The 16,498-nt window shown below is 39.8% G+C and overlaps 1 protein-coding gene across 4 annotated transcripts in view; it reads right to left on the minus strand.

Moving 5' to 3' along the window:
- Nucleotides 1-16,498, minus strand: part of PTPRO (protein tyrosine phosphatase receptor type O) — a 163,116-nt gene that overhangs the window by 64,790 nt on the left and 81,828 nt on the right. For 3 of the 4 annotated variants that reach the window (XM_071551391.1, XM_071551389.1, XM_071551390.1), the window contains exon 2: nt 5,307-5,580. In XM_071551391.1, the coding sequence (XP_071407492.1) occupies nt 5,307-5,580 (274 nt within the window). Of the gene's footprint in view, nt 1-1,325; nt 1,395-5,306; nt 5,581-16,498 lie in introns of those variants that run through there. The other variant, XM_071551392.1, reaches the window with a different exon arrangement.

Raw genomic sequence — 16,498 nt, forward strand, 5'->3', positions numbered from 1 at the left:
CAGAGGAAAGGATCTGACCTGCTGAATCAGTTCCCACAGCATCTGGCACAATGACAACTGAGCATTAACTAGGTCTAATGCCAATTGCTTTCTGAAAGCTGTAGATCAGAGTCCATTGGTCTCAAGGAAAATATTTTTATAGAAGACAGAGGCAAAACTCTCCCTAAAGGGAATATATTTTACAGAGATGTAGGTAAGAAATCATCAGATTTTGAAACAATGAGACATTTAGCACTCAAACCTCTGAATCATCAGCTAAAATAAGTCAGGAAGAGCTACTTTTAATTACCATCAAAGATCCTCAAATCCCAATTTCTCCAGTTTCCACCAGAGATATATTTTTCCTACAACACACAATAACTTTGCCATTGACTGCTTCCCCCATTCTTTCAAATGTACAAATATTTTCCCTTCGCAGTAAGAAGAAAAGTTGACAGTGAATTTGAAAAAAAAAAAAGAAAAAAAAAGAGGCTATATGGGTATGAGTCACCCTAGAAAGACAAAACAGGGCTTCAAGGTGGGAAATGGAGGATGAGTGAGAATTTCAGTCACTGATTTTACAGTCGTGCTCTTTATTTCTCTCAAACTACTTTGAAATCAATTAGCAATAAGGTGGAACTTTCTTTCAAATATTGGAAAACACTAAATGAATTATATAAATTCTGGAGTTACTTCGCTTCCCTTGAAAAGCCAAAGCTTCAAGAGGACAGTAAAGCAGGTTTGAAATAGTTGTGTTACATACCAGAACTACTTATATAATTTTCCAGACTAAAGATTGTAAAGAAGGTCACTTTGACATGTAATAACAAAATTGCACGCACAGGAATCTGGACAGCTTGTTGAGATTCAAATGTTACAGGTTTCCTATCTAAGAGCTGGAGGCACTCTGTTCGTATCATTCTTCTAATGTCCCAGCTCAGGAAGCAACGCAAGGATGTGAGCTGTGCTCAAGCTGACAAAATCCCTGGGCTCTGATAAGACATATTGCAACAAATAGCTCATTCTTTGCATTACAAAAATCTTGAAAGAACCTAAACAAGGAAACCCTATAATTTGCATTGTTTTGATTAACATGAGAAAGCCCCAGTCAGAGACAAGCAGAACATAAATTTAGAAAAGGTCCAAATTAACTATGTAAATCTCAAACGGGAGCATACCAATGTGAATATATGCATGTATGGCATGCACACATGCAAGACAAGGACATGATCCAAAACAGCCATCATGGCTTCACCGTGGACAAATTGTGTCTGACCAATCCGGTGACCTTCTGTAATGGAGTGACTGCAATGGTCAACAGGGGTAGATTGACTGATATCACCTACCTAGAATTCTGTAAGGCCTTTGATATAGTCTCACATGGCATCTTATCTCTAAACTGGAGAGATATGGATTTGAATGGTGTGGAGTATTCAGTGGACAAGTAATTGGCTGGAGGGACACTGACAGACAGCCGTTATCAATGGCTCTATGTCCAGGTGGAGGCCAGTGATGAGTGGTGTTCCCTCAGAGCTCCGTCTTGAAACTGATGCTCTTTGATATCTTCATCAATGACATAAGACAGTGAGTCCAAGTGCGCTCTCAGCAAGCCTGCAGTGATGCAGAATAACGAAGGGATGCCCTCCAGATGGACACATTCTAGATGCAGGCCCATGAGAACCTTATGAAGTTCAACAAGTCTTAAGTGCAAGATGCTTCACTTCAGTTGGGACAATCCCAGACATGGCATCATGGTTTGGATCAGAAATAGTGTGTCCAGCAGGACTAGGGCAGTGATCATTCTCTTGGACTCAGCACTGGTGAGGTTGCATCTCAAATCCTGTTCTTGGGTTTTGGCATCTCTCTACAAGAAAGATATTGAGGTGCTAGAGCAAGTCCAGAGAAGGACAATAAAGCTGGTGAAGGGTCTGGAACACAAAATTGATAAGGAACGGCTGAGGGATCTGGGGTTGTTTAGCCTGAAGAAGAGGCTCAGGGGGGACTTTATTTCTCTCTATAACTACCTGAAAGGAGGGTGTAGTGAGATGAAGGTCAGACTCTTCTCCCAAGTAAGAAGCAATGGAACAAGAGAAAATGGCCTCAGTTTCCACCAGGGGAGGCTTAGATTGGATATTAAGAAAAAATTCTTCACTGAAAGGGTGGTCAGGCATTAGAATAGGCTGCCAAGGAAGTGGTTCAGTCACCATCCCTAGAAGTGTTCAAAAAACATGTGGATGTAGCACTTGGGAACATGGTCTAGTGGTGGACTTGGCAGTGTTGGTTAATGGTTGAACTCAATGATCTTAGAGGTAATTTATAATCTAAATAATACTATAATTCTATATTATATATATTTATGGAATGTTATTTTATGTTTTTATATATCCATATTTATGCACACATATATGTACAAATATATCTTTTGTTAGCTTTTAAAAACTTTTCTGGCCAGAAACCTTTAAGGGGTAAAATAAGAGTCTTCTCTTACTCAAACAGGTTCTTCTCTTCAAAAGTGAAGAGACAGCCATTTCTTGCCAATTTACTTAGATGGAGCATATATCACTGAGAAATGCCAACAGGAGAAAGGAAAAGTCATCAAAATATACCATTGGAAAGCAGAGGTCTTTCATTACTCTCACTGAATTTCTAAGTAGCCAATGTCTTTGAAGGACCTTGGTCTCATTTTGACATGCACAGTTTGGATTGACACTGTTCAGATCTCCAGCATATGGCCAAGTTGAAAGACTGCATCTCCCCACACAGTTTCCTTTGCAGACATCAGGACATCCCAGAAAACTGCTGTGAAAATTGAAGTGCAGCCTTGGGAATAACTGCATTGGCATCACTGGCTATCCTGCTTGATTTATTTTGTGGCAGCCTAATGAATGGGATCAATCTGACACTGGTAAAGCTCTCTTAATACCAATGAAATTAGAACAGGAATTTGGTCCTAGAAGTTAGTTGCAATGTGCCATTATTTTATCTGTAAGATGTAGATGGAATAAATTAGTTAGTTCTAAGTCTTTTCATGGTTAAAATAAAACAAGAATGTTAAACAGGCTGAGAGAGCATATGGCATGAAGAAAAACATGAAACAATCCTAATTATTGCCTACCAAAAAATCAAGTTAATTAATAGTCATAAAATTATGTAAAACAGGCACTGGACAATACCAATAGGAGGAAAAAAACCCCAAAACCCAGCTATCACCTCATGAAGTTTTGTAGGAGAAGCCAGTGGTCACTACAGGAGTTTTAAGTTCTCATCTCAAAAGCTGAAAGATACTGAAATACCTTAAAAAGGCCACCCTGCCACACTGTCTTTTCATTCCAAATTTACTTTCAGTGCTGTAGTTCTGTGTTCTAAAAAATGAACTGTCTTAGTAGCAGAGGCTGCTAAATGACAGGTAGCACCCATCAGTCTGCCTGACAGAAAATATTATGCAGAAAGGTGGACCTTTTCCCTTCTGAAGCTCACAATTTGCTTTTACTGTTCAGTACAGCATCCTTCAATGCTGCCTGCAGGAACGTGTTTTCTTTTCCATGAACCTGGTTGTTTTTCTGTTGAGACAAAACCAGAGAAACCCTTTGTTCCCTTTTTGTTATGCAAATTCCCCAAGCAGCGCTGGCTGACTGCCAAAATCACTGGTCTTTCAAATGTCTGGGTGAGCAGCAGAGGCCACAGCAGGAAACCCCAAGATGCTGCCAGCACACCCCCATAAGACAGGTGGTGAAAAGGGATGGGGTCTTCTCCATAAGAAAAGACACCACCAAGATATGGAGGAGGGAGAGTGACGTGGGATATGCCCCTTGGAGCCATCAGCCTAATGCTTTTTCAGGAAAGCCTCGAGGAAACCCCCTGAACCAGAAATGGGAAGTCTGGGGCTGGCTTTGGTGGGCTTCCCTCTTCCTTCAGAGATTACCTGCACACCTGCATGTGCACCATCTGTCATCTTGGATCACACTTTCCCTGCTACTAGAGACTTTTGTGGGCTCTTGAAATCAAAGAGCAAAAAGCCCTGTCTCATAGCTGCAAATGCAGCAATCAAAACCTGCTAAAAATGCATACTGGGGCTGTTTTTTTCCAGCTGTATATGACACTAATTGGATTAGAATTAGTCTTTTGTCTGCAAGGTTAAAGCAGTCAAGGAAAAGGAAATTCGGGCTGCCTATGAATCTCAAAGCTGCTTGCTACACAGAGATGTTCTTGCACATATGCCTTAAGAGTTTCAATACCCAACAACATGATATTTTTCTCCCTTGGGAACTCTTTATGGTTGTCCTCATCATGGCAGAACTTGAGCACACTAAGGAAGGCTGAAGAAAATATAGGTGATGCAAAATCCTGTTCCTCCTAAAATTCAGGCACACTCAGTAATATATGAGCCTGCTTTAATAGGCTTGGAATGCTATTACAGTGGATGATGTCTCCCCATTGACAGAACAATAGAGGTATACAAAAATCATAGGCATTCCTCAACTGTAAGCCAACTAAGCCTACCCATAGATTCCAAGGTGCCATTTAAGAAAAAAAAAATCTGGAAATTGGTGAATTTTTATCATCTTCCAGATGAAGAAACCATCTTATATTCTACAAATTGCTTTCAGGTTGGCACATGGAAACAGTTCTGGAGCAACTTCAGAGCCAGAAACATGGCTGTAATCACACAAAAATCTGTGGTACTTCTCGTGATGACAGAGTAAAGAAAATCACATGTCTCCCCCATGATCAATGTACCTGGAAGTAGTCGGAGACAGGCTACCACAAATATGGTCTCCATCAGAAAAACCTTCAACTGTACTGGCAAGAAACACATGGTTTTGGTGACTTTTAGTACTGCTTCAACATATAACACTCAAAGAACATTGTTACAGCATTAAAAACAGAGTAAAACTCACCATGTAACAGGTGTGCTTACACTGAAATGTCAGTCAACACTTTTCATGGCTTTTACTAGATTTTTGGAACTCCTGGTTCAAAGGATTTAGGAGGAACATCTGAAAAGGGGATTCATCCATCATACTATTTCAGTATGTCACACCTCAGTGTTCACAAAGGGACAGCCCAGGGAAACCTACAGTCATTCCTTTCTCCTTTGCCCAGACCTTGTGAATTTTCACTCAAACCTTCTTAGGGCATCTTCCCTACTATTCTCACACACAGATGCATCCTACACACAAACAGAACCTACTGAAAAAAAAAAGACCCCATGCAACCTTCTTCAGAAGAAGAACTTCTGAGGAACCCGCCTCTTTCCCCCTTCCCCTTCCCCTCCCCCCCCCCCAAAGACAAGAAACAGAAGGAAAAAAGAGTAAGGTGTCACTTACTGGTTAACACAGTGACTGATCTTGCTGACTTGGAAACCATATTTGAGTTCACTACCAACAGAGTTACTATGTAATACAGGCCATGGTATTTGGCATTAAACACCACAGGGGCAGGTAAAGTGCTATTGAATTCTTCAAACTGGAAAAAGTAGTTCTTGGATTCTCCAGCTATCTTCACGACATATACAGAGGATGAGCTCACCACATCAGATGCTTCCAGGGAGACAATGATACAATTGTCTTCTCGGACAGTAACTTGGAAAGGTTCTGCATTCTATAAAACAAGAATAAAGAGTTTGCAGAAGTAAAATCAATTATTTTGCTTTCATATATTTCCCTTGGTATTCATAAGATACTCAAGGTATATTCGCAATAAAGTTACACTATATATGTAAGAGTTAACAACAAATCCTAGCAATTATTTCAGACTGCAATTCAGTCAGCCACAAAGTCCACAGGCACCTGGTTATCAGGCCCGTCCCTCTGCAGCAGAGACTCGATTCTGCCATGAGGTTTCTGATGCTCTGGATACTCCATTCCTTACATCCCAAGGAACAAAGGCTCTGTCATTCTTTTCTGACAGAAAGTGAAGTAGAGCAGAAGGATGAAATTGAAAAGGGTATAGGGGCAAGAGAATTTCTGATAAGGTCTCAAAGACATTTAAATCCCCCAAAAGAGAAGATTAAATCAAGACTCCTTTATCTTGCAGAAACAGGATAATATATTCCTCAATGCAGTATATTCTGAAAGCCTACAACTGAAGAATAATTCTTGGCACTGACTAAGCTTTTCCAAATATGCCCATTCCAGTGAGTACCAGATGATAAGCAGTTCTCAGCACTATGTCCATAGCTTTGGCTGGCACTTACCATTTCCTAAGATATAGCATTTCATTTCTAGTATTTCTTTTATTAGTAGTAGAGACAAAGGAGAAATTTAAACTTGTTTTTATGTATCATGAGCATGTTAAGTCATTGACAGCTGAAAACCCTTTGCTTGTTATTAATTTCAAACCAGCTATCAGGACAAACACTTGTTCTCTACAGGAATTTCAAAACAGATTCATGGTAATGAATGAGAAGGAGTAGTTCAAGCTTACATTAAGAGTTGCTTTTTTGTTTATTAGATCACACCATTACTTAGAATTTTTTACCCCCTGTAAAAACTGTAATATCTGGTATTTTCAGTTACCAACTTCACAGCATCTTTTTATCCTTCATATTTTTCACAGGTTGAGAGATCTCATGGCAGGGTGGCCAACCATGGCTAGTTTGCAACTCACCCATTCAATCAAGTTCTTCCTGCAGCAAAGAGCTAGACACCTCCTTCAGGGATTAATTCTAGCAGCCTGGCTACCTCCTGTCCTATTGTAGTTTTGTTTAGTGGAGATTCTTCCATAAGAATAATCTTTCTGGGGTTTGTGCTGCAGGAGCCAGGATCCCTATTTGGAATTCACACATATGGTGTTGCCAACTCCTGGCATTCAAAAAACCCAACAACAACAAAATCCTCACCAAGAACAAAGAATACATTCTAGGAGTGTAAGATTTTAAACAGTAGTTCATCTTTTTGTATATTTATGCTACTATCAGTGGGCTTTGACATTTGCAATGTACCTAAGGCCATATCATCCCATAGGCAAAACTACAGGCTTGAGAAAAAGGACTTAAGCAAACCCACTTATCTGATTCAACATGAGAACAAGGCAATAAGTATATAACCAGTCCAGCCCAAACAGGAGAACCTGTCTAGACAGCTTCAAGCTTTCGCTTAAAAATACAGGCAATGCAACTTCAGCTGCTGATTTGACATTTAATTTGATTAGTCTTTAAAAAAATTACTTTTAAATTGTTAAAATTTTAGAAGGCAACGCTATCAATGGAAGAGTATTTTGGAAGAATATTTTGGTGCAGAAGCCTAGGTGATTTTTGACAGATGGCAGAGCAATTGCTTCAAGGGGTTTACAATGTAAGACTACAATTATGTAAAAGCTTCCATGTGTTCTCCTTAGCCCCAGCTGAATTCAACAGGCTGACCCTTGAGTAGATCAAAACACTACATTTCGAGTGATTGTATTTTGTCTTAAATCACAGTCTAGCATTTGGATTCACAGATTCAAACCTTTAACTGGGGATTATGTTTAGATCTAGTAAAAACCAAGCATAAGTCCTCTTATCCTTCTTCCTCCCTATTTTCTGTGCACTAAGAAAATGTGGAATGAATTTTACTTTAGCCCCCCTGATGTCCAAAGACAGGAAAAGCAAGCTGCACATGAACTGACTTATCATGAGTTTTATAGTGAACTGGCTCATCTGTGTGTTATTGTATCACAGAAACCAGGGTTTTCTTTGAAGACCAAGCAAGGATTCAGCAAGGTTATTTCCACATATTAAGCTTGAAGTGCATGTATAATCCCTGTTACAGTTTCAGAATCCTTCATGGAATTTCCTTCTAACAGCATAGAAATTTTGAGAGTTAATGCCCAACCCCGCATGCCACCAGATAACAAAAGGGTGGCCAACTGCTTTGAATTCCAGCTTGATGGCTGAGGGAGGTGGGGAGAGGTTTGTGGCTGGTGCTGGGAGTTCAGTTAGTTTCTGGTGGCTGTGGTGTCTGGAAGTTACTGTTTGCTGAACTGGTGAGCTCCTTTCTAGCTTGGCTGTTCCTGCTTTCCCCCCTCGAACTTCTCCATGTACCCTGGGCTTCGGAGGGAGAGGGAGCCCTTTGGACTTGCTGCGGACTTTCTGAAGACTGATTCCAGCTGCAAGGAGTTGCTGAGAATCACCACCCCACTCATCCCCAACACCCAGCACCTCCTTCTTTGGACAAAGGACAAGGAAAGAGTTTACTCTGCCAGCCCCTAAGGAAGGGTTCCATCCTACCCCCACATGAGTCTTACAGTCCCCTTGTCTCTGCCTTGCTGGGAAAAGACAGTGATCTTGTCTTGCAGCCAGCCAAAGTGAGACACTGGCACCTAGTGTCTGCAAATTGCACCAAGGGAACAGATACAAAAAATTCAGTTTCCTTTAAAGGGTTCATTCTTTCCTTTGGGGGTGTCACGTTAAAGGGAGGAGGGAGACAGAAATGCAAAGATTTCTAGTCTTAACTGTATTAATATAAAGTTAATAGCTATAAGCACCCTCACGATAATCAAAGCTTTATGAACCCAGCACTGTCTGTCGACTAACGGACAGCACACAGACTGGAAAGGTTTTTACTCCCTGAGGACCTCACTTAAGCCGTGGAGAAATTATTAGCAATAAGTGACTCCAGAAAGATTAGAGCCTTATGAACCCAGCACTGCCTACCGAACTAGGACAGAACACAGGCTGGAAGGTTTTCTAACCTCTGATATGAGGACCACACTTAAGCCAGGGAGAACTTATAGATATATAAGCGCCTCTAGAAGAAAAGTTAGAGCCTTATGAACCCAGCACTGCCTGCCAAACTGCTGGACAGAACACAGGCTGGAAGGTTTTCTAACCTCTGATATTGAGGCAACGCTTAAGAACAAAACAGAAAAAGAAAAGGACTTCCCTCACGATAGCTCCCGAAATAGCATTTATTAATACAGGTATGTGACAATGACTATATGGGTTACTCAGTCGGTGATAACATTTAGCTGCAGGATTGTACAAAATACCCCCAAAGGCACCGGCACAACACACATGTCAAGGGTCACCCCAGCAGTATCCCACTCCCACAACAAACTTAACTAACAGAAGATTACTAAACAGAAGCACAACAGTTCAACACCACCTGTAAACACACTCAATAACCCAAAAGAAAAGCAACAGGAAAAATATAGCCACTTCCCATTAACACACATACACGCAGTGAGCTACAACAAATTATAATTAATAAGGTATAAGAAAATAAATTAAGAATTTAGTTGCTTACCCCTGCAATGTTGATGGAATGGGGAAGACAGGGTAGCTCGTAGGTTGTCCTCCCAGAGGTGGAGGTTTTTCTCCCCAAGTTGCAGTTAAACTGCAATTCTTTTTATATCTTTTTTTTTCTTCTTCTTCAGGTGGTTGTGTGACTAATAGTCAATCTATTGGGGGCAGGGGAGGATGATGCAGATGCCTGAGGCGGGGGGGCCCTTGAGCAGTCATAGAAGATACAGCAAAGGAAGGCCGTGTTACTTTTTAACATCCATCCTTTGTTAATCTTATCAGTTTGCCTTGCTGTTGTCTTCTGCGGGAAGCACCCCTCCAGGGGGCTGGGTGTCTCCCTCAACCCATCAGGCCTTATCAGCTCATCACCCCACAAGGGGTACAGTGTAGGTGTTTGTTCTGTCCTGATTTTGGTTACATACATATATATATATATATATACACACATACACACATTTGTAGCTAAGAACTGTTATCCTTTGTTTCTATACATTTTTCTGACAAAAACACCTAAATTTCAAAGCTGTGGTGATTTTTGGGTGTAGGAGGCCCTTCTTTTCAGGCCCATATAAATATCTTAGTTTTCTTCTAAGATAAGACAATCTGAAAGAAGTCTGTGGGTTTTGACCTTCCATAGACTCACATTTGAATACTTCACTAGAGGAAAAAGAATGGTGTTATCTCTAAAATTACTCTGGTTTTTCCTTGGCCTTGCCACTGAATCACATGGTACTAACTCAACATGCCTACCTTGCTATGAAAAGACAGATAAAAGTGCCAAACAAATTTATATATGCCAACAAACAGTTCCAATCAAGTTCCTTATAGCTGCTTGTATTAGAAATCATCTCTGATGTTAATCAAGTACAGCTGGAATTTGAACATATAATTGCAGTCATCAACACTCCTAAGATATAACTAGATGCTTTCTAAGAGGGCTCATATGGGTTGTGGTTTTATTCTTTGATTCTTCCATGGGATTTATATTAAATATGTTGAAGACTGTACTTTCACTTTTATCCCTCAATGTTTTTGTGAATTCATAGCAAAAACAATTCAGCAAATGATTTGCTGATCTTGAATAGTTCTCACAGAATTGGCATAGAGTGCCTCTGATAGCTAAAGAAAACCTCTCAGACACATGTGTGCTGGTTTAAAGGTAAACCGGCAGGAGAAATGAACACAGCTCAGGAGAGATTATAAATCAGAGTTACAATTTAATAAAAAATATTACAATAAATACAATAACACAGAGAGAAATTGCTTTTAACCCACAAAACTCAGAAGTGTAACCCAGTGCCCTGGGGCACAAACGCAAAGGGGCTTTCTTAGCCCCTGTGCTGAGCCCCATGTGGTTCCCCTGAGTCCAAAGCAAAAGAAGGTAAAAAAACCTGTTGGTGCAGATGGTGCTTGCAGTCTGGTGAAGAGTGGTGTTCAGAGTCTGATCAAGAGTGGTGGCCTTCTCCTGTCAAGGTTCTGATCCTTCTTTCAGTCCGATAAGTGGTTCCCTGGGGTTTTCAAACCCCAAGATTATGTACCCTCTGGCCCAGGTGGGAGCACTCAGTCCCTCCCCCAGGGCAGAGAGTTACACAATAGGTGATCTGACTCTGTGAGTCAGGGAGTATTTTGGAATCATTGATGGCCCACTAGCAGACACGCCCCCTCAGGCTGGGTGTGGAGGTGCTAACGACTCCCTGGAGGGCAGTTATCACAGCTCGTATCTCACAGATGTCTTTCACACTCAGCTCACAGCCTGAGGAGTTGGGTGTGCCCTGGGCAGCTGCTGCAAATGGTCCATTGTTGACAGTTCTTGGGAAATGAATAAAGGGTATGGAATACATAGCTTTGATAATCCACACAGTGATAAACTGGTCCCACCTGCTAAACTAGGACAATATGCTATAGTTACCTATGGCAATACCTGACTAGGGTAAATAACTTTTTCTGAGTCCCTTACAACCTTAAGCATGTGGGGATTGTGAAATGATAGCTTCCCTCCTTCCTGTGCCTGTGTCCAGCTGCTCTTGAACCACTGCTGCCACATAGAAGCATTTTTGAATGACATCTCTTTAGTAGCTTCATGCCTCATCCATCCCATGCCTGTGCCCCCCTGCATAATGCATCCCTCTCTTGAGTGGTATCTTTTCAGTGATTATGTGTCCTTCTTCCACACCACTGTATGCTCACAGGGTTTTAAACTGCTGCATGCATGAGACACGTGATTTGAAGGAGGCATCTGTTGTTTGTTATCCATTGGCTTTTGGAATAGCACTTATCCTTTAACTTTATCTCTAAGGTTTGGATTATAGAATGAAGTGGCAGATAAGGGATGAATAAAAAGACTTGGCAATTAACATGTCATAAGATGAAATCTCCTTTGGGATATGGATTTCACTTTGTCACTGTTTTAAAAGAGCAGACCACTCTGGTCATCCTGTTCTTCATGTTGTATGAGGTTAAGTATACCAGCCAGAACTGGGCTTGTGATTTTGAAAGTAAGGCCAGGAAAAAAACTGAACATTTTTTCCTAAGCACCGCTGGAAGTGACAAACGTGCCCTACTTAACTAGATCGTAAAATCAGTGTATCTAAAGACTGACAGCATCAGTAGGGTAAATACACATTTCATTACTTCTGGTCAGCTACCTCCAGGATTTAATTTGCTGGTGTCACAGCTTGAGCGGCTGTTTCATGCCTGTGGGGAAATTTGGCAGGGCTTGTGCATTCAGAACCAAATGATTAGCTCCTACTTCCTTCCTAGTTTATTATTACAAGCTCGTGCCACGATAAAGCACTAAGAAACAAAAAAAAAAAAAAAAAAAAAAAAGAGGGGGGAAGTAAATCCCACAATGTTGATGCCTGTTCACAGTAATTTCCAACATGGGGATGAGTCATGCTACTGGAATTTCCAGCCAATATCCAGGTCTCAATTAAAATAAAAAGGAAAGGGAAACAAGGTGATATATATCATGTCAAATAAACAGTATTCAAAGAGTAATAGGAAAATAAATATTTTGAAGCAGAGCTCAGAGTTGTCTTTCCTGAAGTCTATATCCTCAGTGCATTTCCTTATAACAGAATGAGTTTTACAGATGAGGAAGAGATCAAAGTTGCAAAACTACTACTAATTTTAAATTATCTAGCTTTTGAATGTCTCACTCTGAAACACATTGTACCAGAACCCAACTACCAGAAGTGCAAGTAGTTACATGTTCTGCTCACTTTAGTGGAGCTGTGAATGCTCATCAGCTCTGTAAAATTGAAGTACTGGTGACTACGTCACCTTATCAAATGCTAAACAAGTGGAACCAAAATCCCAAACAAATCTTTGTCAGCTTTTACAGAGTAAATACTGCAGTACCACAGTGTTCAAAATGGGCATTTGAAATCCCAAAAACTATGAGGATCTACTTCTTAGGCATAAATATAATCACCTACATATATAATGTATAATATTAGACAAAAATAACACCAATGCAAGTACAACAAGACGATATTGAACACTATATCCAGACCTCTTGGAAGAAATACTGACTATTTTGGGAGTGATTCTACTACACTCAGATATATTTTTTTTCGTATGGCCAATAATGCTAATTTCATTCTAAATCATATGATGATTCACTCTCACCATGATTCATCTTAGTTGATTTTACGTACTTAGATGGAATGACTAAGGAGCCAGAATGACCTTTTCACAGAGTACCTGTGGATTCATCTGAGATTGGAATTACTTTTGAAAGTGTGCTCAACAGCCAAAGGGCCCGTGGTCCCAGACTGGCAAAATTCCTGCAGTCCTCTATCACTGAGTGCAGTGAGTCCAAGCCTTACAACAATAACAGATTTCAGGATCTTGGCCTCTGCTATAGTCTTGCAGTGGTACCTCCACAGAAAGTACTGAAGAAATAAATAGTATCACAAAACATGCTTCTTTGGAATTGCTAGCTATAATGACTAGATCCTATAGTTTAGGGAAAAAACCATCCTTACAGAATTTAGGGAGTGCACCCTAAGCTTTTCACATGTTGCAGTGGATTCTGGAACAGTCACAGACTTGAGTGCTGACTGCAAGAAGAAAGGATTGCTTGAGAAGGCCTTCAAGACTCTGAACAAAAATATTACAGCCTTGTAACAAAAACTTAAAAGACTTCTTGAAAATAAGGGGTTTTTTTTCTGAGGCTTTTGTTTTTATCTACACTTCTCCACAGGTTGAGAAAATCCCTTGATGAATAGTCTTTAGAAGAAATCCTCCATGGGAGAAATGCAAACCCATATATTTAAGATTTTCCATGCTAAAAAGGAATATTTTAACAAGTGAAAAGACAGCAAAAGCAATTCTCAATAATTTATGATTTGTGATTCAGGTTAACACATCATTTCTGGCATTCTGCTCTATGAATAGTGCCCTCAGCACTGTTGCTATTCCTAGTCTGAAAAAGCCAGTAATAACAATCTTCTGGTCATATTTTATAAATGAGCTTCAACATTTCTTTGCTCTGGGAGACAGTTTTAAAAGGACAAGTATTTTTTCGCATTTCTGCCCCCAAATGTAGAATATGAAGGTGTTTCTTTTAAAGAAACATCATTATGGTATGCACATACCACCATGTTTTGGTGCCATTCTGAAGTTAATAGTCTGAAATAAATTTTTCTTCACACAATGGTACTACGATAGCATTAAGTAAATGATAGAATGCTAATTTCAGTAATGCTAATATCTTTTATGTATCACATTATTAACATTTCCAATATTTAATCATTTATTGCTAAACATATACTTTTATCCCATCTTTCTAGTGTAAATTGGAGAGGGCAAAGCCCAAGCACTGTCATTCAGAGACCATGATGCTGAAAAAGTTTAAAACTAGGTTAGAACTTCACACTCTAATGGCATTTCTCCCTGTTATTGATTCTGACTATGTACACCCCAAATACAACACTAATTCCCACCCAGGCAGATACAGTTTGGTTTCTGTCCACTCTAGATCTTTAGCTTCTCCCTAGTACTTATATTATATCAGAAAGGATAATTCTGAAATAAAATGTGAAATTGGTTCCCTTCCCCAATTCAGACCTTCACAGAGCCTTTGCAATTAAAGTTTATCCATCCCTTGTGGATGTACCCAAACACATGCCAGATAAACCATATATTTTAATTCAAATGCATCCTCCCTCTTGACCCCGTATGTGAATAAGAGAAATCAAAAAAGGGCACAGAAAACATCACACTACCTCATCAATTCCCTTAACTCTACCAAACTGCCCCTTCTCCAGTCAACACTTGTTCTTTGCCTCTGAGAGAAGAGCATGAGCAAATTTCTGCCTGAACAAACATAAAATAATCAGAGTTGTACATACACAAGGTGAGAGGATGGCATCACATTAGATGGTTTATCTGCTCAATTCCAAAAAGGACAAGTTAGGGAGAAAGGGAAAGAAAGATGTACTTTCCCATATATATTATCCTAAGAATGGACACACCTTCCATCACTTGGGAGTAAGTGCTTTCACAGCACAGCATCTACAGGTCAAAATATATGTGACACTTCAGTCTGCTCTCCATCATGGAGAAAAGGAGAAACAGATAAGGCTGAAGCAGAAGGCAGAATGAATGAGTTAATTAATTAGCTAATTAATGTAGATTTTGAACAATTTGAATTATTAGAAAGAAGTTTCTCCTTCCATGATGTGAAACAATCTCTGAGGTGTCTTACATTTCAAAGTGCCCTACAGGAGATGAGAAGGAGTAATGGAGAAGATGTGTTTTGTTGATGATGAAGGACAAATTCATTCATGCTGTTTAGTGCTTCAGCTCCAGAATTGTGGATTCACCTCTGCAAATAATGAAAGTCTGTCATATCAGCTTCTGATGCTAAAACAGCTTCTGAACAACTACTGATGCTGAAAGGTGATATTAGAAAATCACACAGAAAATTTCTGATGTTCAACAGAACATCAAGTCTTCCATCCCTATTGTGTAGCTGAGAGGAACTGCAACGGACTGTTGTCGGTTGAACTTTGTCTTAAATGCTTTGGCAGAGAGTATGACAGTAGGGTAGAGACTGTGCCTTATGGGTACTTCAGAAGTGGAAATGTCTTAAGGTCTTAATTTTTAATTGGTAGGGTGTATATATACCCTCTTAAGTACACAAGTGGGCTAGTTCTCAAAAACAGAATCCAATGTTTTGCTATTAGAGTTCTCCCTTGGGGAAACTGGAGACCAAGGTGGTTATCCAAGTCATTTGTAATCACAAAGAAACATAAGGAAAATGGTGGAAGAGAACAAGACTTTTTGTTCCTCTCTCATATTAATCTTCAAGAGAACAGACCAGACAAAATGAATTTACTTGTAGATAGAGGTTATTCCAGAATCCTAACTCTTTGTTCCAAATCTGCAAGTGATTTTAAGGGGAATTAGGCACCAAAGTGCTCTTAGGTATTTTCAAAATTCTGAGTCTACTGGAGAGGTTTTAAAATTTGAAATCAGAATCCATTCATAGAAAAAAATAATCCAGATTTTGTTTTGTAACATGAAGAATTCAGATGCAGATCCCCATTTAAGCTGCTGACTTCACTTGGTCTGGCGGTCACCTTAAACAAGCAGTCTGCCTTATTGTCACTCATTTTTCTATCACCTCCCACCCTAAGTCCCCAGAAGACAAGCTCCAAACACCAACCACTTTCTTCAATGGTCAGAGAAATCATGACACAGTCAGGAAAACAAAAGTCTAAATCCAGATCACTAGTTTTCATATTCTATGCTCAAAAATACTTATTATCTTTCTGCCCCAAGCCATAACCATAATGTGGGTATGGCTATCTCTGAAAGATTGCTTACTCAGGCTCAAGTACAAGTTTACTTTGCTTTCAGATCCAAGCGGAACTTGATGTTCTGTACTTTGATTACCTTGTGGTGTTCACGTCTTCTCTAAATTTGCAAGAACTGATAAGATAACCTGATGACATTTTCTCTTGTTATTTATACATAGTTTCTGCAGATGAATAGGTTCTTTTCTTGCTAAAATATTTGTTGTGCAGGTTGGGGGAGGGGGATGTGTGGTTGTTTTGCCCATTTTTTGTTGTTGTTGTTTTTCTTCCCAACCTGTACCTAAAGAGAGACAAGCAGACAATGCCATTTCCCTGATTACTAGCAAATGATGAGCTCTGTAATTCTCTGTACAGCATAGGGTAAATTGCACAGAACATTTCAGTTGTGGTTACAGCCTGATTTTCAATTCATTTCTAGTGTGGCTTTAGGCTCAGTTCAGCTATTTGTACTGATTTGATAAATTCATAT

This window comes from Pithys albifrons, chromosome 3 (assembly GCF_047495875.1).
Source record: "Pithys albifrons albifrons isolate INPA30051 chromosome 3, PitAlb_v1, whole genome shotgun sequence".
Classification (NCBI taxonomy): Eukaryota; Metazoa; Chordata; class Aves; order Passeriformes; family Thamnophilidae; genus Pithys; species Pithys albifrons.